The following is a 26,510-nucleotide window of genomic DNA, read 5'->3' on the forward strand; positions in this document are numbered from 1 at the left end:
AGGAGAGGGGCTTCTGGGAAGTCATGACCCACAGTCACTTGGGAAGCCTAGAGGACATAGGACCATGGTATGCTCTAGGAGGCACATCATAGGCTCACATCCTAGGTGACCTTGGCAAATGACCTTTTTCTTTCCTCTTTTGAGACAAAGATTTGCCATGTAGCCCAGGCTGGTCGTTTCTTTTCTTTTTATTTTATGATATTTATTTATCTACTGTGTATATATATGCACGTGTGCGTGTGTGCAGATATGCCAGTGTGCACAGCGGTCAGAGGACAATTTATAAAGGTTACTTCTGTTTGGTTTCAGAGACACAAGGGACCAAGTTTTACATACTAAAGCAGACCTAGCCTCCAGGTCCTCCCAGCATCCCCCAGTCCCCACCTGGCATACCCTGCCCCCAACCCCGAACTCTCCACCCAGAGGCTGGGCTGCCCTTTCCCTACAGGTTCTTGTCACTATATAACCAGATATTTTGGTCTCTCTCCTTCTTCTCCTCTCTCTGTGAGTATGCCCTTTCTCTTTCTCCTGCCCCCCACTTCCCCATGCACTTCCCCTGGCCTCAATCCTTGGGGGCCAGTGAACTCATACAAGAGAGGCTTCCCAATAAACCTGCCTTTAATATAATCTAATCTGGCTTGATTTGGCTCACTTTACCAGCAGCAGAGAATAACCTATCACTCTCCCACCATGTGGAGCCTGGGGATCAAATTCAGGCTTTGTGGCAAGTGCTGTTATCTGTTGAGGCATCCCAGCATCCCACCCCTTGAACTCCCAGGCTGGTCTTGAACACATATAGCTAGCTCTCCTCCTGACTCAGTCTCTGAAGTGCTGAGATTACAGGTGTGTATCATGTGTTTTATAGGGCTTAACCGTTTCGTTTCCCTAAGTTTCAATAGCCCCTAAGTAGAAATAAGTAACCATAGGTTAGCATTATACTTAAACAAGATGCATCTGATGAGGTATCTAACAGTGCATGGAGTGCTGCAGGACTTCTTGGACTGGCCTGAAAGAAGGGTGATGGTTCTGACGGCTAATAGAAACTTGTTTGCTCTTATCCTGGGCCCAGGATTCAGCTGCTTCTGGTTAATTCCCTGCTGAGCAAAGGTCTTAAAAGGTAGACCAAGATTAAGTGCTTCAGGTTCTGGGCAACCATTGGTGGGCTGGATGACCAGATTTTTTTTTTTTTTTAATATTTGTTTATTTATTGTAAGTACACTGTAGCTGTCTTCAGACACACCAGAAGAGGGCATCAGATCCTGTTACAGATGGTTGTGAGCCACGATGTGGTTGCTGGGATTTGAACTCAGAACCACTGGAAGAACAGTCAGTGCTCTTAACCACTGAGCCATCTCTCCAGCCCGGAAGACCAGATTAAAGGCAAAGAAAACCCCTCATGGCTTTTGCTTTCCTGAGAGAGTAGCCAAGTCACCCTGCAACCTGCCTTTCTGTAAATCTCAATCTAGTGGCCTCTAAGCAGCTCAGTGCTTGAATCAATCTCTCCCTGGCAGCCATTTCCATCCCTAAGGCTGTTTCTGCATCCTATTAACAGCCTCTATTTCTTGGCTACATGGCTCCAACTTTCAACTACATTCTTGACAAAGTTCTGAAATTCTCCATGCATTCAAGCCACCCTCTCCTGGATCCATCTGAGCTAGTCAAAGGTGGAGTGTCATGTGGGGAAGTGAAGTGGCATGTGTAGACATACACACAGTATGTGCCTGAGCAGTGCTGATCGCAGGGGCTCTATGACCACTCTTGTCTGGGGCCCATTTCTATGAAAACTGTTGATTGTCTCTTTATAACCTCATCTTGCTACCAACTCATACAGCACTGTCAGCGAAATCTTACTCAGGTTTTCTCCCACAAGCTCTCCTGTCCTGTCCAGTGTCCCGTGTAGACTTTGTGACACCAAGAACAGATGTCTCCATTACCTGGCTGGAGCTGCAGGTAAGCATGGATGATTCTGAACCTGACTGGCAACTATCATCTCTGCATTCCATCCAGACTTCACACCAGACATCAATGATCTACTTGCTATTGATATTTTCAGTCCAGTCATTGATTAACGTGAGAATAGACCTGGGCTAGGCAGACAGATTGACAACACTGTTTTTTGGGTATGCTCACCCAACCAATTATAAATAAATCCACCTTCCCTATCACCCTCCTATACACTCTCTGGACATTTCCATCTTGCTTGTAATGAAGTCCAGAGCATACCTAAGATGTCTGGCTGAATGCTACCTAGGCAAGGCCACAGCATGTCTCTCATCTTACCAGACATGTAAGCACTTATGTGTCTTAAGACTGTCTCCTGGGACTGTTTCTCCAACAGCATTCAAAGTCCCTTGCTGAATAATCCAGTCCAGAATTTTCCCGAGTGGAAAACAAGCTTACTGGTCCAGAAAGTGCAAGCTGCTCTTAGCAGCCTGAGCTTCTATATGCCTCCAGCCTGCTGGTCCCATCCCTTTATCCCCTGCCCCCCAAGATGATCACAACTCTCATTTGCTAATTCTTCTGGTGTTCTGGGGCCACAGAGATGTGAATGGCTTCTGCCCTGTGTGGTCTTCCCTAGGTTGATCCCATTTGGTTTGTGATGGACACAGATACAGCTCCAGTACATGGTGTTTCCTTTGCCACTGCTCCGCTTTCTCTGTCCAGACAGTAAGCCCTAGGTCCTTCATGCCAACTTCAGTTTCTCTTTCAAGACCCAGTCCCTGAAATTTAGCTGTTTTTATTTTTGCCTCCTCCCTCCTTGATTTTTCAAGACGGAGTTTCAATCTGTACCTCTGATTGTCCTAGAACTCACTCTTCAAACTCAGCGGCCATTATGCCCAGCAAACTTTAGTTCTTCTCTTCTTGACCCTGCTACTTACATCTGGTGGTATAATACACCTCTCCATCTAGATATTATTCAAATTCTTTTTAAAAGCCTGAAGTGTGTGTTTAACTCTCTATATACCTACAATGGTATCTAGAGATACCACACTTCCTTTGGGTTTTCAGGGAACTGTTCACAATAATACTGAGATACCACTTAGCCTAAAACATTATTATTGTGTGGTGTGTGGATGCCTCAGTGCGCATGTGAAAGTCAGAGAAGGCCTCCGTGGAGTCAGTTCTCTCCTCCCACCTTTACCTGGGCCCATTGCACGGCCAACACTTTTACCCACAGAGCCATCCTGCTGAGCAGACACCTTTTACTGAGTGCAGACAATGGTGCCTCATCCTGTGTAAGCTCTTCATGTACATCACTTCCTTTCATTTTCATAACAACCCTATAAATAGGAGTTATTTCCCTCACCTTAAAGATGAAGAAACGGAAAGCCAGAGACCGTAAGTAACAAGCCCCAAGTGTACACAATGTGCACATAAAAGCAGATGCACACTTCAGCTCTTGCTGAAACATTTTAAAAATCTCCCACCTCAGGGATGGGGAAACGGCTTGGCTGGTAACATGTTGTGCTGACCTGAGTTCAGGTCCCCAGGCACCCGGATGAGAGGTGGGGTCCCAAATGAGGCTGGAGAGATGGTTCGGTGGTTAAAAGCACTTACTGTTCCCACAGAATGCTCTCCACTTGTGGGTACACCTACTCTTGTAGAGTTGTACACGCACGTTAGAAACATCTTTAAAAGCTGGCATAGGCAGCACGTGACTGTAACCCAAGCACTGTGCAGGACAGCAGAGGCAGGTGGATTCCTGGAGCTTACTGGCCAGTCTAAGTACAGGGTTCAGTGAAGATCCTATCTCAAAAAATAAGATGGAGACAGGGAAGATTCCCAATGTCTACCTCTAGCCTCCACATGCACACATGCATACACATATGCTCTACATACATACACAATCCCCCATACCTCCTCCAGCTTAGGAATCGTGTAGGCAAGCTTGGCCTGGAACTACCTATGCAGCTTAGGCTAGCCTCAAGCGCTGCTGCGATTAGACCTGTGGCCTCACACCAGGCTTCCCTGAGCTCTCAAGAAAACTGCCTCCCTAGAATACAAGACTGTGCTTCTTAAAATTTTAAGAGCTACTTCTAGAATAATAGCTATGGCAAGGCCCGATTTAATAAAGCTGCTTCTCAGCTCAGTGGCTCACAGAATGCTGGCATTTTGGACTAAGGACTACAGAGGAAAACAGACTGGTTTCACTTTTGTAAGCTAGCACTAGACCTGTCAAGAACTCCCTTTTCACTGAACACCAAAAGCCCCTGAGGCTCTGGGGCCCATCCTGAGCTCTGTCCTGCCCAGCCATTTCCTTCAAAGACTGTGCCAGCCCAGCTCATCACTCCTCATCACACTTGACGAGATCACACTGAGCCCCTTCCTCTCAACAGGATGCTCCTGAACAGCTATCAGAGTCCTCCGCTCACCACACAACTCATCCAGCTGCCAGGAAGCTCAAGTTGCCCTAGGGCTCACCTTTGAGGATATTACTGTGTTTTTACCTGGAATGTCTCATAAGTCTTTCCAAGGGCAGGCAGGCTGTAACAGCTCACACAATATTCTTCCTTCCTTCCTTCCTTCCTTCCTTCCTTCCTTTTTCTTCTTCTTTTGTTTTGTTTTGTTTTCTTACCACTATAACCCCAGATGGCCTTGAACTCATAATTACCTTGGTTAACCTCTCCTGGCTTGCCATTGGAGCTGCTGAGATTACAGGTACATGCTAGCAGGTTGTGTCTCCTATAGCTCAGAGCCAAATGGTCCTACAAGGCACTCCAGCACATTCTTAGTTCTCCAGGTTCCCCTCAGAGACAACACTGTCATCTGTTAGCGGCCTTCTGTGTCTTCCAGTTTCAGCGTACCGCCAGAGCAGATACAGAGGGTTCTTCTGACCTCTTCCTTGCCTCTGAAACCTACACTGGCCCTAAACCCAGACCAGTCCTCCTGCCTCACCCTCCCAATGCTAGGATCGTAGGCATGAGCTACCACAGCTGGCTATTCCTTGTTAGAAATATGCAGTGTGTGTGTGTGTGTCTGTGTGTGTGTGTGTGTGTGTGTGTGTGCAGGTGCGCGAGAGCATATAGGTAGGCCAGAGGTCAATGCTGAGAGTCTTTCTCAATCACTATTCACCTTATTTTGGAGACTAGTTTCAGAAGTCAGAGCGTGCTGATTCAGCTACAGGGTTAGCTGGATCCCTTCATTAGAGCCTCCCTGGTGTTGAGATTACAGGGGTGTGAAGCCTTTTTGTAAAAAGATTTATTCTATTTACAATATGTGCATGTCTTGTGGGCATGTGCATGCAAGCGTCTGAGGCCAGAGAGGGCATGGAGCCTCTAGAGCTATAGGGGTTGTGAACTTCTGATGTGGCTGTGGGGACTGAGCATGGGCTCTGAAAGAGCAGTGCCTGTTCTCAGCCACTGAGCCCTCTCTCCAGCCAGTCTCACATCCATCCCATTTATTTAGTTATTTTTAAAGATTTTACTTATTTATTTTATTTATATGAATACACTGTTACTCTCTTCAGACACACCAGAAGAGGGCATCAGATCCCATTACAGATGGTTGTGAGCCACCATGTGTTTGCTGGAAATTGAACTCAGGACCTCAGAAAGAGCAGTCAGTCAGACTGCTGAGTCAGTCCCTATTTATTTTTGACAAGGTCTCACTGTACAGTCCTGGCTGTCCTAGGACTTGCCAGGTATAGCAGGCTGGTCTTGAACTATTAGAGTCTGCCTTTGCTTCCTGAGTACTGTAATTAAAGGTGTGCTCCACCATATGTAGTCTAAATTTTTAAAGTGTTATACACTTTTATTTGAGCATGCACACATATATATACACATGTGCATATGGGTCATAAAACACTGTGGAGGTAGGAAGACATCTTTCAATAGTTGGTTCTCTCCTTCCACCATATGGGCCCCAGAGACAGAACTCAGTTCACTTTAATTTTTGAGACTGGGTCTTTTGAAGCTGGCTTTTTATTTGGGTGAAGGGGATTCTGAACACAGGTCCTCAGATTCAATCAGCAAGTACTGTACTGACTTATTCATCACCCAATTAGAACCAATATTATTCTAATTTAATTTATTCTTTTAATTAAATCTTTCTTTCTATCTACTGTATGTGTGTGCATGTGTTTGCTGCATGTGCCCATGTATGGAGGTCAGAGGACAGCTTGCAGAAGTCAGTTCTCTCCTTCTACCATGTCCTCGGACTTGTGTTGTCAGGCTTAGAAATAAACAGCTTTATTTGCTGAGTCATTTCATAGCTCTCTCTCTGTCTCTCTCTCTGTCTCTCTCTCTCTGTCTCTCTCTCTCTCTCTCTCTCTCTCTCTCTCTCTCTCACACACACACACACACACACACACACACGTACATTTTTTAAGTGGTAGGGAGACAGGGTCTTACTATGTAGTTATAGATAGATGGGTAGATAGCTTGGAGCTTGCTATGAAGACCAAGCTGGCCTTAAATTCATCATAGATACCTGCCTGCCAGACAGGATCTCTCTGTGTAGCCCTGTGACCTGAATATACATACTTATTACATAGACCAGGCTAGCATTGAACTTACAGAGATCTTACTGCTTCTGCCTCCTGAGTGATGAAATTAAAAGCATGTGCCACTACATCTAGTTTAATTTTTATTTTATCAAACAAGTTGTCTATCTATCTGTCTATCTATCCATCCATCTATCTATCTATCTATCTATCTATCTATCTATCTATCTATCGAAGTCTAGAACTTTAGACTATTCTATCTCAGTATGCACTGCTAGGATTCCAAGTATGTGTCACCACGTTCCACTCTGTCTCCATTTGCAGGTATACACAGTGTGAGATGTGGCGCTTCAGGCACAAACCAAGGTTCAGAAACTGACTGAAGCTTATTTCTAGTGTCTTGATTCTAGAAGCGCCCATCCATCAATTCTGACACAGTGTCTATGTAGCCCTGGCTGGCCCGAAATTCCCTATGTAGATCAGGCTTTCTCAAACTTGCAGCACTCTTCCTGCCTCTGCTCCCCATGTTCTGGGCCTGTAGGCACGCACTTCCATGCCCTGGCTTGACTTTATACAAATCTGGGAACGACACTCTACCGTGTGAAGTGGGGAAAACAGCAGCCTCCTCCGCCCCACAAGTGCCACATAAAACCTATTCAGCCTCAAGAACTCTCTAGCCTAGGGTTCTGCCTGTGTTCAGAGCACTGAGGGCGGGCATGTAGAATGGTTATACTTGATCTTTGCCAAAAGATTTGCTATCCCTTGACAATTCAGAAGTGGATCTAATTCTCCATTCCTTTGTTGTTACCACCGGTCTGCACAGCACAATCTATATTTACTTTTCTCACTGTATAAGGTGACTTTCCACATAGCCTAGCACACCCTTTCCTTCCAGTGTAAAGATAAGCGTCCTGATTTCTAGGCCTGGGTGGTTTATGGCACATGCTCCAGTCACCCTGCCCTCACGGCCGACTGGCAGAACCTAACTTCTATTCTCTCCACAGTCACCTCAGCACTGGTTATTTTCTATCCACGGCAACAGGGGCAGGAAGAAGATTCAAGCAGCTGAAATTCCTGCTAGCCACAGTCCTCATCCTGTGACAGTCATGACGTCTGCACTGGCCACATGACTTGAGAGCTTCTCCTTGGGGACACCTGGAAGCAGGACTCTGGGCTTGGTGACAAATCAGAAGTGAATTACATCTGCCTGGCAGAGCCCAGCTCCACCCCTGGCCTCAGCTTCTTGCCTGGGAGATTATTCCTATTATTCTGATCTCGGACAGAAGCTCTGAATGATCCAGAGAAAGACACTGTAGGCCTCCCTTCAGGGCAGGCCTGGGAAAGGGTGTGAGGGAGAGGGAAGAGCAGGCTGTGCCTCAGTCCTGTTGCTCAGCACCACCAGCAGAGGTGAAGGGCAATGCTTTACATGGACATCCCACACAAGGGCATGAAGCTGAAAGGACACAGGCAGGCAGAGCAAGACTATAACAGAGGTGCTGAGCTTCGACAGATCCTCTAACCACTCCATCTGTGCCTGGCCCCTCTGGTTTGGGTGGTAAGGCCAGGACCCCTGTGGTCTTGGGTGAGCTCATTCTATCCCAAGCCCCTGGCTTTCCTTTCTGTGAGACACTGAGTCACTTCCTTCCTTCAGCTCTCACCTTTGAACCTTCCCTTTCCCTTCCCTGCAGAAGTGACTCACTGCTGAGGTGTTGGGTGACACTGAAGATCAAGGATAGATGATAAAAATACCCCCGATTGTGCAACTCAAGGAAGGGGATGTAGTGCTTGTAGCTACACTCAAAGCACCAGGCAGAAACCCTGGCTGATGGTCACTGCTTGGTCTCTTTGCAGAAGTGGAACAAAGACAGAGTCAAACCATAAGCTGACCCATGTCAGATTTGTTGGGCCTGTTTGTTCCCTTTGCCCTTTCTGATGTGGTTCTGAGCAAGGCAGCAGACATTTATCATGACAACCTGGTTCAAAGTGAGGAAGCCAAAACAAAGACCCTGCTCCAGGAGCAGTGCAGAGGCCCTGGGCTCTTCCTGGGCTTGCTCTCCAGTGCAAATGACTGTACTCTGCCAGTATTAGGACTATGAGTGACACTGCCGTGATGGAGAGGCTCCAGGCTGTCTCCTGCCCTAACACACAACTCTGACAGCGGGGTCATCCAAATCTGTCCTATGTACAAGGTGGTACCACAGCAACCAGCTGCCTGCCTAGGGGGACACTCACCTTCCTTCACCCAAATCCACTGGCAGGGTGGGTGAAACCAGACAGCTTCTAATTACACTTCATGGACACCACAAGCAAACAAAACCGTTTTTTTCTAAAGAACAACTCCCCAGCCAGAACACAAACTACTCAAGATGGAAGCGACGGGTGGCAAAGTCACCCCATCCAAAGGCCAAACCGACAGGAGCAGAGCCCTGTACAGAGGTAAAGGGAAGAGCAGGCCTGTGAGACTCTTATCTGCAACCCCACTACTTGAAAAGCCAAGGAAGAAGCACAGCCCTGTGCTATTGGCTACCTATAAATTCCAGAAGCTGGGCTACAGAGTAAGACCCCATCTTAAACAGAAACAAATAAATAAATATGAATAAATAAATAAATAAAAATAAAGGAAAGAAGGGAGGTGTGTGTGTGTGTGTGTGTGTGTGTGTGTGTGTGTGTGTATTTGGAAATCTTACAGAGGTAGTATCACGACAGAATTCATTCTTCAGGAAATTAAGTGGGGAGCATCCTTAACAAACTTCTGGTGACATTCTAGACAAGAGACCTGGCTGAGCAGTGATGCTAAGCTTGTATTTGAAAGGTGGTCCTCTGACTCCTCAAGAGCCTTTTCTCTCTAACGCACATGAGCACACACATGATGCCTGTCCCTCTTTGGGAAGATGCAAGACCCAGAGTCGCTTATGGAACTCTCCTCCTCAGTGAGTCACTGGCTAAGTGAGGACAGGGGGACAGGACACTGGAGGAGCATTGTAGACACAGCCTTTCTCCTGTATAGACCTGACCACACAGGCTCTCCTGTCACCATCACCATGGAGAGGCTAGAGAACTTAGATCCGACTCTGGCTGACCAGGGACCTCAGATAGACAGGATGGCCAGTGACTCCCACCCTGGATCCCAACAAATGTTGGCAGGAACAGCTAGACCAGGCTGTTCTCACGTGGCACAAAGGGCTGCTTCCCAAACTCACCCGAGCAGGCAGTGGGAAGGGAGGCGCCAGCAAGCCGAAGGAGGCTTTTCTCAACTGATCATCTTGGGAAAAGGCAGATACAAATTTCATGGCTGGAATGCAAGGGTTGTGAAATGTCGAAGACGCCCCAAAGAGGGCCCAGGAATCTCCTTCCAGGAAGGCAGTGGGAGGAGGGCTGGCAACAGTGGGAGGGAGAACAGGTTATCCAGAGGGGCTGCCTTTCTGGGAAGCAGGATATAGGGCTCCAGAAAGAAAGAAATCCCCTGGTCCTGAGGTGGGAGATGAGCCAGAGATAGTTATGTTTGTTTCTGAAGAAGAAAACAAGGCCTGTGTCTAAAAGTAATTCTGCTATAAATGAACAGTGTTGACACAGATCATTATTTGTAGAATCATCGGGCTAATGAGAGGTCTTCCTTACAGTTAAAGAAGCCTGGCAATCTGCTAACATGGACCTAGCTTGTCCTCGGTGCCATGTGAGAGCTTGTCCCTAGTCATGCTACAACTAGTTACCTGAGTTCCTCCGGTGAGATCACTATCGGCTCAGAGGTTTGGCCTGTATGGTCCTCACTGTCCTTGAGCACAGGGTGAGGAAGACCATACTTGTTGAGCATTCCCTAAACTACTTATTAGCTCCCTATGCCTCACCGTTTTCTTCTGTAAAAGGAAAGTCTGTAAGATTATCTACTTCGCACAGTGGCTTTGAGGATGAATTGAATTAATACTGGTATAAACTGTTGGCTGCTATGAATGTATGAAATTAGCAAGTACCCAATTCCCCAAGTAGGCCAGGACCCAGTTGCTGATGCCCAGCCGGATCAGCTGTTCTAAACCGATCCATCTCTGTGACCTCCTAGATCATATCCAGACCCACAAAGACCCACGTACCAGACTGCCCAGACCAAAGTCCTGACAAAAGGAAAATTGGACAGGCAGACAAAATAGGGCCCATGCTGTGCCGGCAGCTTCCCAGGGGGGAGAAGGGCAAAACAGTTGTGCCAGCACATTTGGGACTGGCTTTCTCTGTCACGATCTTTATGGTGTGTCTGAAATGAGGTCAGGTCCCAGAGTGGGCAGCACAGATATTACAATGGAGCTTGCTAATCTCAACTGAGCTGACCATTGTCGAGTCTGAGACAACAGAGAGCTAGGCTCTGGGAGATCTGAGAGCATGCTGGGGGTGGTCTTAGACAGGGAGTGAGGAGGAAAAACCGCTGCTCAACTGTTTGTTAAGTTGGTAAACAGGACAAAGAACCTCAGAGGAAGGCATTGTCACCCCTTCAGATGTTAGACTTCAGCTCCTTGGGGACCCATTGGGCCCTTGAGCTGCAGGGAGGGCAGATATCTCCAGATCTAGTCTCACTCATCTCTTTATATCAGCCAACGGAGAGCAAAGAGTGGGGGCAAAGGGAAGATCCTTCTGCCAAGTGCCCAGCCTACCACTTCCTTACTGCCCAGTTGTGGTGTCTACAGGAACTGCGAGTCCAGCCGGTGCCCCTTGCAGTATCTAGGGGCATAACAGCCAGACACATAAACAAGACAGAGAATGAGATATCAAGTTCTCTGTTAGAAGCCCTTTGAGAGATGGGAAGGCCATCTGGAAAGTGACTGGCTCCACATGTCCTGCAAACTCCTGAGGCTACAAGCCCACTAGAACCACCAGCCTACTACCAGTGCCAAGAAAGTCCAGTGCAAGAAGTCATACTCAGGGCCTAGGGAGGAGTACAGCTCTGGGTCAGGGTCCAGGCTGCAGGTGGAAAGCTTCCAGATGCCCCATGACACACAGCTTGGCTATCTGCTACTGCCAGCAAAACCTAAGCAATGTAAGAAAGTCATTGGCTTGCAGCTAAAGGCTTTGGGTAGCATTGGAAGCCTCTCCACACTGTTAGAGAGCTCAATTCTTCCAGCTTGTGGACAGCAGGTACACCAGGAAGTGAGCCCAGAGTAACCCTCTCAATACCATAGTCAGCTCCCAGGCGCATCCTCAGTGCTAACCAGCCAGGCCTGACCTCCTCAGTCCCTGTAGCAGCTTCCCATGCTAGGGCACGTTCTGGGTCCTCTCTCTCCAGACATGCTGCCTATTCCAGATGCTGTCCTCGCTGCTATGTGCCGCATCACTGATCTTTCTAGGGACCATGAATCAGAAACTGCAGCCTGACTCCAAGCCCGTGGTCATTTCCAACAACCTGTGTGTGCAGTCAGACTGCACATACCAGGAACAGTTTATTGTTTCATTATGTTTCACCAAAGGAAGACTCTTGCCACTTAGACTTCTTAGAGGGGAGGTGGTCACCTTAGTCTTGTAGGATTACTCCAGCTCCTTCCCCACCCAAGCCCCAGCAATGTCCTCCCAGGCCCATGAGGGCCCTGCTCTGAGTGGCCAGCACCTAGGCATCCTCTGCCATGTGAGAAGAAGGGAATTCCCAGCTCTAGACTTGTTCACCACAGTGGGAGGAAGCAGATCTGACCTCTGGCATTGGCTGGTTTCTCCTAAGGACTATAGGACCCCTAGGCAGGCAGCAGAGGCCTGCAAAGGACTTTTCTTCCCTTCTCTGGGCCCCAGGAAAGGCAGGCAGGAAGAAGGGCCTCAGCAGCAGGCATGCAATACAGGGCTGGCCAGACAAGGAGGTCCCTGGGGTTGCAGCTATCAGCCAGAGCCCAGGCTCCAGGAAGGAAGGAAGGGCAACTCTGACCCAGAGTGAGATAAGGAGGGACTGGCTTAGCACAATGGACTCCCACAAGGCTGAGAGGCCCTCAGTTAGGTTTTATCCCAACCTGGACTCTTTTCTGCTCACACAGCCCATGTAAATATTTACTGCTGTTTATATTCGTGGTCTGCTGAGTCCACTTTGAGGTCCTTTGCTACAGTCCACAGATCTACAGCCCTGGATCAGAGCTGCCCTTAAACCTAGAGACCCTGGTCCATTCAACAAGAACCCCTTATACTGCTCCCTCTCACACAATCCTCAGGAGAAACACCATACTTTTGTCCCAGCACACAGACACTTACGGGGCCCGGTCGTGGGTGAGGCCGTTCTGTCGCTGAGAATTGATTGGTGGAAGGACAGGTTTGCTGTTAATCTCGAGTCCTCGCCTCAGGGTCTCCCGGATCTGCTCTGTGTCTGCAATGAAATCACAAGGTTGCCGGATGGCCCTCTGGGCTCCCGGCCTGAAAGGGAGCCTAGAACAGCAGTGCATTGGTGAGAGGCAGGGCTTCAGCAGGCCCAGCACTTTGTGGTTGAAATACGAGTTTGACAAGTTTGAGATCAGCTTGGGTGGGCTACACACAATAGCACATTGCCTCCAAATAAGGGAAGAAAGGAGAAAAGAAGAGATGGGCAGGCAGTACTAGTGGGGAAGGGACAACCAGCAACTTTGCTATGTGACCTGTAACTGTTACAATGAATTATTTTACAATGATTTAAAAAGAAAACAGCGCTGGGCATGGTGGTGCATGTCTGCAATCCTGGCACTGGAGAGTTTTAGGCAGGACATTAGAAGCCAGTTTCTGCTGCAGAGAGCCAGACTGCCTGAGAAATAAACAACGAATAAAACAGCAGTGATGACTGCAGCTGAGGATGCGACTGCCAGCCTCTCCACGTCTTTCTTTTTGTGGAAAGCAACTGGATGTGAGCCCCTCTGACGCCTGCAGGAAAGGAAAGAAGGGCTCAGGGGTTTGCACTAGGATTGAACCTGTCTTTTAGGAACCTTTTTAAGATGTTCTCACACACGGTCTGTGCTGAGTTTCTACCCTAACACGCACACACACACACACACACACACACACACACACACACGCACAGAGAGAGAGAGAGAGAGAGAGAGAGAGAGGAAAGCCAGGTGTCATGGTGCTTCTGGAACCCTAGCACTGCAGAGACTGGAAGCAGAAGAATCAGGAATTCAAGGTCATCCTTAGCTACACAGTAAGTTGGAGGTCAGCCTAGGCTACATGAGACCCTGTCTCCAAAGTAAACCAAGTCAGGTATTTTATTCAAGGCTGAAGGTATTTTATTCTTTGATAAATGAAAAAGACAGAGGAACTAAGAAAGGAAGGAGACAGAAAGCCTTAAATATACATGTAGACCAATGGCTGCTTTTCCTCTGGTATTAGCCAGGGACAGCCTTAGCAAAAAAAAAAAAAAAAAACAAAAAAACAAAAAACAAAAATAAAAACCAAAAAAAAAAAAAAAACCCCAAAAAACAAAACAAAACCCACAAATACTTCTGTAGCCAAGACCAGCATGGGAGCGTCCAAAAGGACAGCCACATCCTCTTCCTCCAAGATTTTACCCGGAAGGCAGAGGGCGGCTGACCTGCAGTGGAGGCAGTGTGGGGCTTCACACTCAGGCCCCTCTCAGTAAAAGCCCAGGAAGGCCCAAGGAGAGAGATCCTCAGGCTTGGCACGGCCTTCAGGCCAGATCTGGGGTCTGTGTCCGTTCTGTGCGGATGGACATATGCTGTCTTGTCTTTGGGTGGGCTGTGTATTTTTTCTGTTAACTATTCCAAGGTTCCCACTCACATACATGAGGTCAGATTCCAAGGAGCAAAGTGTGCACACAGCTCCCACTGGTGTGTCTGAAAAGCACACAGGAAACAGCTACAGACAGGCTAACACTGCTCAGATAGTTAACCCACATTGGAAAAATGCATTTGTCAGAAAATAATCAGAGACTCCAACTGGGGAGCCTGGAAGGAAGGGGAAGCAGGGGAAGGCTTCAACCTTTGCCAGACAGCCTCCGAGGCTGTGTGCCGAGGCAGATACTCCGGCTATCCTCATCGTCCTCCGGAGGCCGGCTGAGGTCATCCCAGGCACACTTGGCACTGACACCACTCAGGTTAGAACCGTCTGTCTCGATGCCTTTGTCAACTCTCTCCTGCTTGAAAAGAACCAAAGAGTCAGAGTCCCTTCAGTGAACGAACGTCCCATGGTTACTGCCCCTGGCCCAGCTCCTCCTCCAGCATTAAACCTTGTAGGTGCTGAGCGTGGACAGCTGTCCTAAGATCAGGGTCTTGTTGACCTTGTTCTCTTACATGCAAAGTGGCTCCTGCCAGTCCTTGGACTCCTCTGGGAACAGGGTTAGGGGAAGCCAGAAGAAATGAGTATGCCACGGACACTTCCTTCCCACCAACATCTAGCACAAAGGCCTTTGTGTGTCTTTCAGCCTTGACAGCTCTAACCCTCTGGCTCTCAGAACTGATGGCGCAAAGACAGGACCTTTTTCTCTCAGGAAAGGCAGAAGGATTCTCCTCTTTCTGGTCCTCCAACAATGACCATCCATACCCCACCTCATCCCCTACAGAAGTAGGGGGGTGTAAGCCTGTCCTGACTTGGGAAACCATACCTGCAGTTCTTCATTATAACAGCTAGAGGGGGCTATCGCCCCAGAGCAGAAGTGCTCCTTGGGCATAGGTGCCAGTTAACTTTGGCACAGGGCACTGGATGGGGTTCTTTTCCGTTTCCTAGGCTGAAATAGGGGGTCTGAGAGGCAGTGACCGTTGCACACTTCCCCCAGAGGCTTTGCCTTTGTGTAGACATTGGCTCCATTCAGTCTAAACTTTCTCCAAATGGCCTCAAGGAAGAGTTGTACTCAAAACATCCCTGGATTTTCTGGTAAAACAGTTCTGTGGTGCTGTGCTTTGGATCAAAGGTCATCTGGAAGACTCTAGCAACCTTGTCCATAAACAGCCATGTAAGCCAAGTAAACCTCCCGTGACAAAGCTCCTCAGAAGCCCCCATGTCCCTGTGCCAGTCTGTCCCTCTCCAGGACTCCCAGACAAGGGCATTGTTCTTATTTATGCCTTGGTCACAGGTGGCCTCCTACCCATAAGCCACCTGCTCTTCTTTCTTCTGGTGCTGTCATCACCTGGATGAGGCCAGCAGCAGGCAGGACACAGCTTCAGGTCCTTTAGGCATGAGCAAAGGGGCAGGCTGGGCTGCTTGCGGAGAAGCTGAGTTTTCTTGCCAGTAGCTGCTGAGGCCCTCAGTGAGGCAGAGCAGACGGCAATCAGTTCACAGCCCCATTAGTCCTGACCACTTTGATGTAAAAAGGGAAAGCTACTTAAGAGGCTGAGGCAGAAGAATAGTAAATTTAAGGCCTGTTGGGGTGCAGAGTAAATTCAAGGCCAACCTAGGTAACAAAGTAAGAGCCTGTCTCAAGTAAAAAGTGGGCTGGGCTGGGGACTGAGAGTAGTGGTGGCACACTTACCTCATTATGTGTGAGACCCTAGATTCAGCACCCAGGATTACAGGGGGGAAAAGAGGTAGTGGAAGGACCTGCCTGTTTAGGCACACAGCTGGCTAGTGATAAACCAGCTCTAGATGGAGTGGATGGCAAACAAGCCTGGGGAAGGCACACGCAAACAGTGCTCTTACTTGGTACATGACCCATCAGGAAAGCAGGCCATATTTGTTCACCCCGGCTTCTCGCCTCATGACAAAGACTACTGTGCTGTGGGTGCTGCTGGCTGGGCTCTCAGGGAGCCTCAGGCTCTCAGCACGCAGAAGGGGGAGGGTCTGCTTGCTCTGCTAATTCAGGGGACCAAGTCCTTTCTGAGAACAGGAAATAAACAAGAGCCCACAGTGCCTCATGCTGTGTCCCCGTGTAGCTGTAGAACAAGGGCTTAGGGGACGGAACCTCCATGGCTTCTGGTTGTCACAGAAGGAGAAGCCACACAGAAAGCAGGTTCAAAGTAGAGATAAGGAACAGTCCTGGCAGCACTGGGATCATTTCAGGGTTAAAGATACCTGAAAGTGGAGGAGCCTCTCATGTAAAGGAAGAAGAGGCTGTGTGCCCCAGAACTCACAGGTTGGTAGCAAAGAACCTATAGGTGTGCAAACTACAAATCCCTGTACAATTGGAAATGCCCAGTTGCTGCCATGGCCTGCCTTACAGGCCTGCCAGAGCTTTACAGAAACATGCCAAGTACAGAGATGGCCATGGCCTCTAGTGCCAGGTAAGCAGAAGAAGCTAAACACAAAGGAGGCATTGGTTTGGTGCTTCTGCCCCTGCACAGCATGTAAGAAATGCAGCAATGCTCTGTGGCTTCCAAAATGCAGCTGTGTGCCAGGTGACCATCTATTCTAAACCACCAAAGGTGACACTCTCACTGTCCAGGCAGCTGCAGACTGGCAGGGGTCTAAAGACTCCTTCACACATCAGAGTGTCAACCTACCTGGGCAGGGTTGGGGAAGAATAACAGGGTTGTTAGACCAATTAGCACTCACCCTGCAAATGGGTTGTGGGGTCAACACAGCCTGTGCTGCTGTCTGATATAAGGAGGGTGGCTCCCTGAAAATGTGTTGAGGAGGAGCAGGGAAAGAAACACAGGGCAAAGAAGCAATATTCCTTATGATTACCTTCCTTTGTTGGTGGAGATCTAATTTTAAGTTGATATATAACTTACATATAATAAAGTCCATTCTTTTTAAATGCACACATATGTGTGAGTCTTGCTTTTCTGGGCTGAAATCTCTTTTTCTATATGGGCTGTAGAATTCAGGGGACAGGTTCCAAATCATGCCATATTTCTACGGGCTCGTACACAGAGCGCCTCCGCTTTGTCAGGAGGAAAGCCGGTGTTATTTGGAAAAGTGTGCTAGCAAGGTTTTCCTCACTCAAGACATACTTGCAGGTGTGGATCGATCTCAAATATGGTTTCTCCCCTCCGCATGTCAGTTATCAGCCAGGGACCGCCAGCACTGTGGACAAGGAGAGAGGGTGGTAACTGAGGGTCTGAACTGATTGGCAGTCAACAGTCTTTCTTGTTTGCTGTCCCAGGCCCGAGAACATAAAGGTCAGTGTTAGTGGTCAGGGACCACAGAGAACTGAGTGCAAACAGCAAAGCAAAAACTCTCTATGTGGGACGGAGGGAGGACAGCCACCCTGAAGGCCCAGGGATCCAGGCTCCACCTCATGGGGACATGTACTCACATGGGCACTGTCCGCAGCAGTTCCAGGATGCCCTGCCCGTTCCACTGTTGGGCTGAGTGTAACTCCTCAGTGCAGACACCAACAATCTGTGGCCCAGGATAAGAAGCCGCTGTGTTTTAATGGCCATCCCTCCTAGATGTCCAGCTACCTGGGTTCTCTCAGGGGTATCTCAAGTAGCGGGCACATAGGTAGGGTCTATTTCTAGGCTGGTATCCCCAAAATGTAATGAATCCCTTAGGAGGTGCTTGCCTAGCTGAGGGGCTCCTGAGTGCAGACAGGCATGGAGGCCTGACCAGGTATCTAGTGGCACAGAGCCTAGCTCCTGGCTACAGAAGAAACAACGGACAGTGGAAGTCCTTCCTAAGGCCTGGTATTTAGGGGCAGAGATGGTCAGTTCCTACAATAGCTACTCCTTTGTGCACCAGCTGAACCTTCTTCACCTTGACCTCATTAGACTTGCAAGAATGAGCAGCTGGGGAGAGTCACGCCCACTGAAGAAATATGACGTAAGCCTGGAGCTGGCTTTCAGCTGGGAAGTCCCTTCTGCCTCTGCCCCAGCAGTGTAAAACCAGATAGACCACAGGGAAGAGAAGACCAAGGAGAGACTCTGGCCCTTCATTTTCCCCCTTCACGTTCACCTCTGTTCTGGACTTTCCCCACAAGATAAACTGTATGAAACCTCTGATGGCATCTCACCTGGAGGAAAGTAACCACCCCAAAGGGCGTCCGCACAGGCTGCATTTGAGGGTCCTCCGTCAGCAGCATGTGCTGAATTCTTGACTCACTGTTATCCAAAGGGCTGTGCCAAGACACGTGATCCCCGCTACAGAAGGTATTCTCTGTGGAGAGATAGGAAGACCCTCAGCATTTGGATTGAGGCCTGGAAACTGCCCTGAGACCTCAAAGCCCAGGTTGGGAGGCTCTTCACTCCCCAAGCCTCCTAGAACAGCCAGATGCACCTGCTCCTAATACAAGCAAAGAATTGCAGCTAATCCCAAAACACCAAATGGTCCAGGATGGCCCAATCTGTTTGCCTTCATTGGAAAGGGTAAGCTACTTGTGTGCATGTTCACTTGGCTAGAAAGACCAAAGACTTCTAGCATCTGTGCTTGGGGCATGATCAAGTTAGCCAAGAATGAGGTGCTTTCCAGTGCGGCCAGTGGACCATCAGAGCAAGGAAGCTGGGAACAGTGGGAAACTTTCTTGGAAGAACAACCTAGGATTTCTGTGCTGATGAATCAGCACAGAAAGGGAACACTCAACCACAGAAAACCCTGGAGATCTACTACCAGTCTCCCACAGGCAGGCTGAGGGTTTCTGAGGATCACTGGCCACTTCGGATAAATGGAGGTCAGGATAGTGCCTTACCCACCTCAGCAGACTGTGCGGCCTGGGGAGTGGGGTGCCTCTGTGACAACACAGTAACTCTATCCTCAGGACACAAAGGCCTAGTACTTAAAAACTAAAATAACATGCAAGGAGTAGGAGGGCACATGCACGCAATCCTAGCACTCAAGAGGTAAGGCAAGAGGACAATAAGTTGAGGCTAGCCTGGGCTACTGCCAACAGTCTGAAAAAATAAAAACAAAAAAACCAAACAGAACATGTCTAAGGCAACAAAGCCTTAGAGAATAATCCCATGTGGTGCTAAATGTCCCCAACACTGTCTCTCGTCATGAACACTCAGTGTGTGCTGCATTAATCAGTCCATGTGCAACCACAGGTGCCCAGGCTGGCCCCCAATTCCCTATGCAGCCAAGGATGACCTCAAACTCTGAACCTTCTACTTTCACCTCCAAGTGTTGAAATTACAGACATGTGCCACCATACCCTGTTGTGGATTCCTTTATAAAATGTGCATGGCTGTTTTGACTGCATGTATGTCTGTGTTCTACTTATATGTTTGGGGTCTGAGGATACCAGAAGAGGGCATCCGGTCTCCTGGATGTGAACACCTGTGAGCTACCACGTGGGTTCTGGGAATCTAACCTGGGTCCTCTGAATGAGCAAACAGTGTTTTTAACCACTGAGCTATTTCTCCAGGCCTGACCACACCCAGTTTCATGTGATGCTGAAGACACAGCCCAGGCATTGGGCAATCTAGGTGAGTGAGCTCCGTCCCTGGCTCCTCTCCATTTCTTTTCTTTGAACACATACGCAAGGATCCGATTTTCCACATTTCACCCATTTCCACATCTTAGAGCTCATTCCACACCTGCTTGCAAAGACCCTCCTCTGCTAAATGTCTGTGTCATGTGTCAAGGCAGAACACATCACACATGCCATACACATATGCACACGCCAGCCTAAGCCTCAAACCTTCTGCCTTCACTTGCCTTGACTGTCTTGTCTTGCTCTGAACTCTAATTCCTTCCTGTGTCACCTAACACTACCCAACCATCTTTCCCAGGCAGATGCAGGTTCGAGTTGCCAACACTTCCACAGCATTCATTCAGGAGGGGAGGGAGAGTGCTCCTCTAGGAGACCAGAGGAGTAATAGGAAGCAAGTGGAGCTCCTGAGAAAGCCTCAAATTTCTGGACTCCTGCCCGAATACTCCTGAAGCCCCCTCTCTTTTCCCTGTCATGTTTATCTATAATCAGCATGCCCCCCCAATTATCACATTACATATGCAATAATCCCAAACCCCTCTCTCTCTTTACTGCCATGTCTATAATCAGCATGCCCCACACATATACACGCAGGTATCGGATTACATAGGCAATAATAAAAACCGAAAGGAAAGAGAAGACTTGGGATCACGCGAGTTTACAGGAAGCTCAGGCTGCATGAGCTCCAGTCTATAGGAATAAAGATTAAGGAACAAAACAGAACAACACAACACTGGTGTCTCTGAGACACAGAAAAACACTTGACAAAATTCAGTACAGACAAAAACAAAACAAACCACTGAAACTAGGACAAGATGGGCACTTCTCATTCTGAGAGAGGATGTCAAAAAGTCCACAGCTGACACTGTGCTCAACAGTAAACCAAAGACTCATTTCTTTCTTCCATCAAGAGCAAGACAAATATTTTCTAAGTATAAACAAGGTTCTAAGCTCATCTCCTGGAACTGAAAATAAATAATAAGAAAAGAGACAAAGAACAAAGTTGAAGGGCTCAACCTCCCCCCCAGGTCTGTCATTTCTGTGTCAGTCTGTACAGTGTTGAGATCAGACTTGGGGTCTCAGTATGCACGAGGCTGTGTTCCACAGAGAGCCCCGCAGACCCGCCCAGTCCGCCTGGCTTCATGAAGCTACAGTAGCCAAGTGCGTAGTCTGGCACAAGGAGAGGCACTGGATCAATATAGCACAATTGGAAGCACAGAAATAAAGCTGCACACTTATGGCCATTAATTTTGACATTGGTGCCAAGACACTTAAGGAGGGGGAGGGGGAGCCTTTTTAGCAAATGGTGCTGGAACAACGGGCTATCCAAATTCAAAGGACTCAAATTGGAACTCTTCCTTATATCATAAACAAAAATGAACTCAAAATGGATCACAGACCTAACTGTGATAGTTAAAACTGCAAAACACTTAGAAGGGAACAAAGAAGTGTCAGATTAGGCACTGGTTCTCTGGATGTAATACCAAAGGCACAAGCAACAATGGACAGACAGATTGAACTTCATCAAAATTAAAACCATTTTGTGCTGTAGCCACAGCCATCAAGAAGGAAAAAGGAAATGCAAATCAAACCACGCCTACTTTACATCCATTAGAATGGTAATTATAAACAATAACAAAAACAAATCCAGAAATGACAAGTATTGGTGCCTCATGTGGAGAAATTAGAGCCCTTGTACCCTTCTGGTGGAGATGTCAAATGGTACAGCTGCTATGGAAACAGTATGGCAGGTCCTCAAAAACTAGAAAACACAATCACCACGTGATCCAGCAATTCCAATTTGGGGTACGTACTCAAAAGAACTGAAAGCAGGGACTTGAACAGATTGTGTGCTAATGCTCACTGCAGCAGAAAGTGGAAGCCATCCAAATGCCCATCAATAAACTAATAGACTAACAACATGTGTACTCTACATAAAATGAAATACTATTTAGCCTTAAAAAGATGGACATTCTAACCTGTGCTACCACATGGGTGAACCTCAAAAACATACTATTAAGTGACATCAGACAGACAAGGAGAAATGATTCATGATTCCACTCTTGTGAGGAACCACCCTGTGTAGTCATGTTACACAGAGTCAGGTGACAATTGAATTAGTTTAATGCCATAAAGTTCAGTCTAGGGAGATGAGGGAAGCACTGAAGATGAATGGTGGGGATGGCTGTACATCACTGTGTTAAGAATTTTCATGTTATTTATATTCAAACACAATTTTAAAAAGGACAACCTACAGAATGAAAAAGTATTAAGCCAAAAACCTGATAAGCCCTCATAAAATAAGCATATCGTGCCCAGAATATATAAAGAGGTCTTATAACTTAATAAGACACAAACAATCCAATTAAAATCAGGCAAAATATCTGAATACATACAAACAGCCAATTAGCTCATAAAAAAAGGCTCAATATATTTAAAGGGGAAATTAAAGTCAAAGCCACAGGGAGGTAGCGCTGCTCTGTATGCAGTAAAGTGGCTGAGAATTTAAAAGACAGCTCAGAGCAGTGAGCACGTGCACGGCCTGGGCTGGGGAGATGCTCAAACTGCTCGCTCTGTAAGCTCTAAGAGTTCAATCAATCGCTCAGAAGCCAGGGGGACAAAGCAGGTGTGTCAGCCAGTGCCGGTAATCCCAGCCCCGAGGAGACAGACAGCAGGAATTCTAGAGCTTGCTGGCCAGCATGAATGACAGAGCCCATGTCCAAAACCAAGAAAGGACCAGAGAGACGGTGCAGTGGTTAGTAAGAGCACGTGCTATTCTTGTGGAGGACCCAGGTTCAGTTTCCAGCACTCAGACCGGAGAGCTTGAGAACCTGAGTTTGGTACCCACACAGTAGAAGGAACTGGTTCCTGAAGTGGCTCTCCAACTCCCGTATGTACTGTGGCACATGTACACACATGCGTGCACACGAGCTCATGCGCACACACATGCGCACTGAATGAATGTAACTTAAATTACACTAAATGAAAAGAGCTAGTCACAGAAGATCATATATTTCTTATCTGACGCCGCTGCTCTGAGTACTTGGAGCAGCTGGAGGAGATGGGCCGGTGGAGAAGGTCGGGAGATGTTCCAGGTTCACTGAAACACTCCAGGTTCACCGAAATAATGGTTTCCAACTGTGAAGTGTATATTATTCGAGTCATCAAAAGCTATTGAGAAAAAGAGGAAGAGGAGAGGGGGAGGAGGAGGAGGAAGAGGGGGAGCTGATACTGGGGTGGGGTGAAGTACAGGAACCAAGCCTGTCCTTACACCTCCCTGGCTCAGCAGCCAGCCTAGTGGAAACCAGCTCACACTCTGGGACAGCATTTTATTAGCCACAGTTGCAGAAAGGGTGCCTAGACTGCCAATCATGTGGCAGTCTGAGAGCAGACACTTCCCGGCACTCAGCACTGTCACAGAAGCGCTGCCTCATCTGTGTCTCTGCATCATTGTCGCCTATTTTCCCACAACACAAACATACTCTTCACTCAAACAAGCTTTTAAAAAAGTTTCATTTTTTTAATCTGATTTTTTTTTTTTTTTTTTTGCCCTCATGAATGTATACGCACCATACGGACGCAGTGCCCTAGAAGAACAGAAGAGGATGCTAGATCCCCTGGAACTGGAGTTATAGATAGTTTTAAGTGCCATATTGGTGCTGGAACCACACTTGGATCTCCTGTAAGACCAGCAAGAGCTTACAACAGCTAAGCCAGCTCTTCAGCCGCTAAGCAAATCTAATTTTACTCAAACTTTACTTATTCTTCAGTGCTGGAGATGGAACACAGGACATACACATTAGGCGTGTATTCTACCAAACATTCCCACCCCAACAAATGTATTAAAAACAAAAATCAAACAAGCAAACAAACCTTTAGGAGCTGGAGAGATGGCTCAGTGGTTAAGAGCACTGACTGCTCTTTCAGAGGTTCTGAGTTCAATTCCCAGCAACCACATGGTGGCTCACGACCATCTGTGATGAGATCTGATGCCCTCTTCTGGTGTGTCTGAAGACAGCTACAGTGTACTCATACATAAATAAAATAATAAAAATTCTTTTAAAAGCTACCTTTATATCATACTAAATGAAGAAAAGGAGCTGAAGAATCAGCATTGTTTAGTTGCCATTGAGTAAAATCAACAGCTTCAAAGCAATGCAATGAAAACTCATTATGTTCTAGCTGATACTGTTGCCAGATTACTGAAAAATGGGAATGAACATGGTTCAAGGAAGACATTAAACTCAGACAAAATTAGCAGGGCTAAAAGAACTCTGGTGGCTCTGGAGGCAGACCATGGCAGTCTGAGGTTTGGAGGCCTTTGCCCCTTACGAGTTTAAACCTTAGACTAACTGCCCAATCAGCGTCTAAGCTAGGTTCCTGCTCTGCACTCAGTGCACCACTGCCATGTGCTGAAATACCAGATACTCCAGCCAATGTGCACTTGCCAGAAAACAGGACAGCCGCTGAGCCTGTAGTAATGGGAAGAACCCAGTAGGTGGCACCATTGCTCCTGATATGCGAAACAGATGGCCGGACCCTGCAGGTTTGTCCAGGGCTCAGTCTACACTACAAACCAGGACAGGATTTAGATTGGACACAGGGAAAAGGTTGGAAAAGTTAAAAGCTCTGGCTTTTATCAACTATTATTGACTCCGATTTAAAAACAAGTGGTTGCTTAAACAAGAATAATCAAATAGCATTGTGTTTAGGCTTAATTTAGAAGTTATGAAGAGACCATGAGCAAAAAATCTCAGGCCAAGTTGCTGCTCTAGGGTCAACAGACACACCCTACTCTGAGCACGTGTGTGGCCAAGACTCTGGAAAGCATTACTGAATTAAGAGGAGTGAAAAGAAAACCCCACTTTGCAATAAATATTTAGAGAGCATGACACACTAACAGAACTTTCCAGAGAACGGCAGGGTCTGTAGTGGCCAAAAAATAGTCTTTCTTAACAATGAAAGAGGCTTGGTCACAGTTTTCAAGCTAAGGACAAAGCTACAAAGGGCTCATTCTTGAGTCCAGCCTGGTCTTTATGCCCTGGACACTTGGCCCTATTCTGTGGGAAGTCACCACAGGTCTCAGCACTAGGCCCCAGAACTGCCCCAGGAAGCTCTGGTCCTTCAGAGCCGTTTTTCAAATGCTAATAAAGGCTTGTTTGGAGGCCCAGCTGTCCAGCAGGGGTGGGGGGGTGCACTAGAGGGGCTCAATCCCTTTCTGGTTCTCTAAGCCTCCTCACCAAGAGGGACTGGAAATCCCTGGGGTCAGGCCTGGTCTGTAAAAGGCCATTCCTAGTAGGGGCTGGGAAATGGCTTTTTATCCCTTCCTTCCTGTGAGCCCTCAGGTTACAAGTAAGACCACTGTCAGCCCACAGAGCCCAGCCCTCTCTGAATGCTCAGTATTCAGGATACCAGAGACCCTAAAAGCCAGTTTCAGTCAGTGCCCTTCCCTGCTTGAAAGGACTCACGACTCCAAAAAACATTCCTCAGTAACTACTGCCTGGCAAACCCCTTAAAACTGTGCGTGTGTGTATGTAGTGTACGTGTGTATGCATACATGTTTGTGGGTATGTGTGCATGCTTGCAAGCCTAGTGCTGAGTGTAGAAATTCTGATGGACACCTCAAATTGGCCTTTCCCATCCCCAGCTCCCCAGAGTCCACCTTTAGTCACAGTGCTAAGCCTGACTGGCCAGGATATAACAGATTAGCAAAATCTAGGGAAATGGGTTTCAGAAAACAGCTATTATTTGAAAAATAATTAGCCCTGCCATTGAAACACTGAAGAAAGTGAATACATCCTCTAAGGATTCCCAGTCCATGACCCTGGAGCATGATGGCTGCCTGCACTCTATGTAATAGGACAGTCTCACTGGTCTACACGCAAAAAGTGAGGCTCCGCCCCCATTTGGCCCTTAGAACTAAGGTGCTCAGAGTCAGAGGGGAAGATAATGTTCTTTTGGAGGGTTGTATGACTAAAGCAAATGTTCCTTTCTCCAAGCACTGCTTTGAGCACCCTAGGATGATGATCACAGGCTTTCTAGGGACAGTCAGTAACTAGAAATATGACAGAGGGGCCAACAAGCCTGATGAGCCTACACTGTAGAAGTAAAAGCAACACCTTCCAAGTTGTTCTTTGACCTCCATGTGTGCTGTGACACACTCTCACACCCTCACAGACATTACACACCATCTATACACACGCACACTCATGCACACACATCACACCACACACACTCTCACATACCACACACACACTCACACCACAACACACCCACTCTCACACACTACACCACACATACACTCACTCACACCATACACTCTCACACACAACACACACACACAACTTACATGCACGGCAGTCCAGTAGGAGTAGATATATAGGTTGGGACAAGCAACATGACCCTCCAGTGGTTCCTGTTTTAACCAGGCCTGGCTGAGGCAGTGGGGAATAAAGCTCAAAGTCAAGTGCGCACGTCCCTGATTGGGCTCCCTGACTGCCCCCACTGCATCTCTGCTTAAGTTCACCCTGTGTTTGAAAGCTTAGGCAAGGGCATTTTCCTACTCTGCAGCCCTAACACACCTATGCGATGCTAACCTCATTTGGGGAAAGGGTTGGCCCAGCACTGATATTGAGGGGTACTATTCTGTGGTTCAGTGTCCTAAGAGTCCCTCCCCAGTCAGCCTCCACCTCCCCCATTAAAGGGGACAGCAGACTCCATCTTGCTGAGAAAGACCAGTCTTGTCCTTTCCCTCAAAGGGATCAAATACAGCTGTGAGTGAGCACTTCAGCAGGAGCCTCTCTGCAGCAACTCTGCCTGAGACACCTGCCC

At 47.7% G+C, this 26,510-nt stretch overlaps 1 protein-coding gene across 2 annotated transcripts in view; it reads right to left on the bottom strand.

Annotated features, from left to right (window-relative positions):
- SUFU (SUFU negative regulator of hedgehog signaling) overlaps window positions 1–26,510 on the bottom strand; it is a 93,960-nt gene that overhangs the window by 18,269 nt on the left and 49,181 nt on the right. The window contains exons 4-8 of one of the 2 annotated variants that reach the window (XM_080911179.1): window positions 18,267–18,409; window positions 17,571–17,656; window positions 17,266–17,338; window positions 14,360–14,513; window positions 12,650–12,761 (exon numbers count right to left, since the gene is read on the bottom strand). In XM_080911179.1, the coding sequence (XP_080767305.1) occupies window positions 12,650–12,761; window positions 14,360–14,513; window positions 17,266–17,338; window positions 17,571–17,656; window positions 18,267–18,409 (568 nt within the window). Of the gene's footprint in view, window positions 1–12,649; window positions 12,762–14,359; window positions 14,517–17,265; window positions 17,339–17,570; window positions 17,657–18,266; window positions 18,410–26,510 lie in introns of both variants that reach the window. The other variant, XM_080911178.1, reaches the window with a different exon arrangement.

The sequence above is a fragment of the Micromys minutus genome (genome assembly GCF_963924665.1).
Source record: "Micromys minutus genome assembly, chromosome: 2".
Lineage (NCBI taxonomy): Eukaryota > Metazoa > Chordata > Mammalia > Rodentia > Muridae > Micromys > Micromys minutus.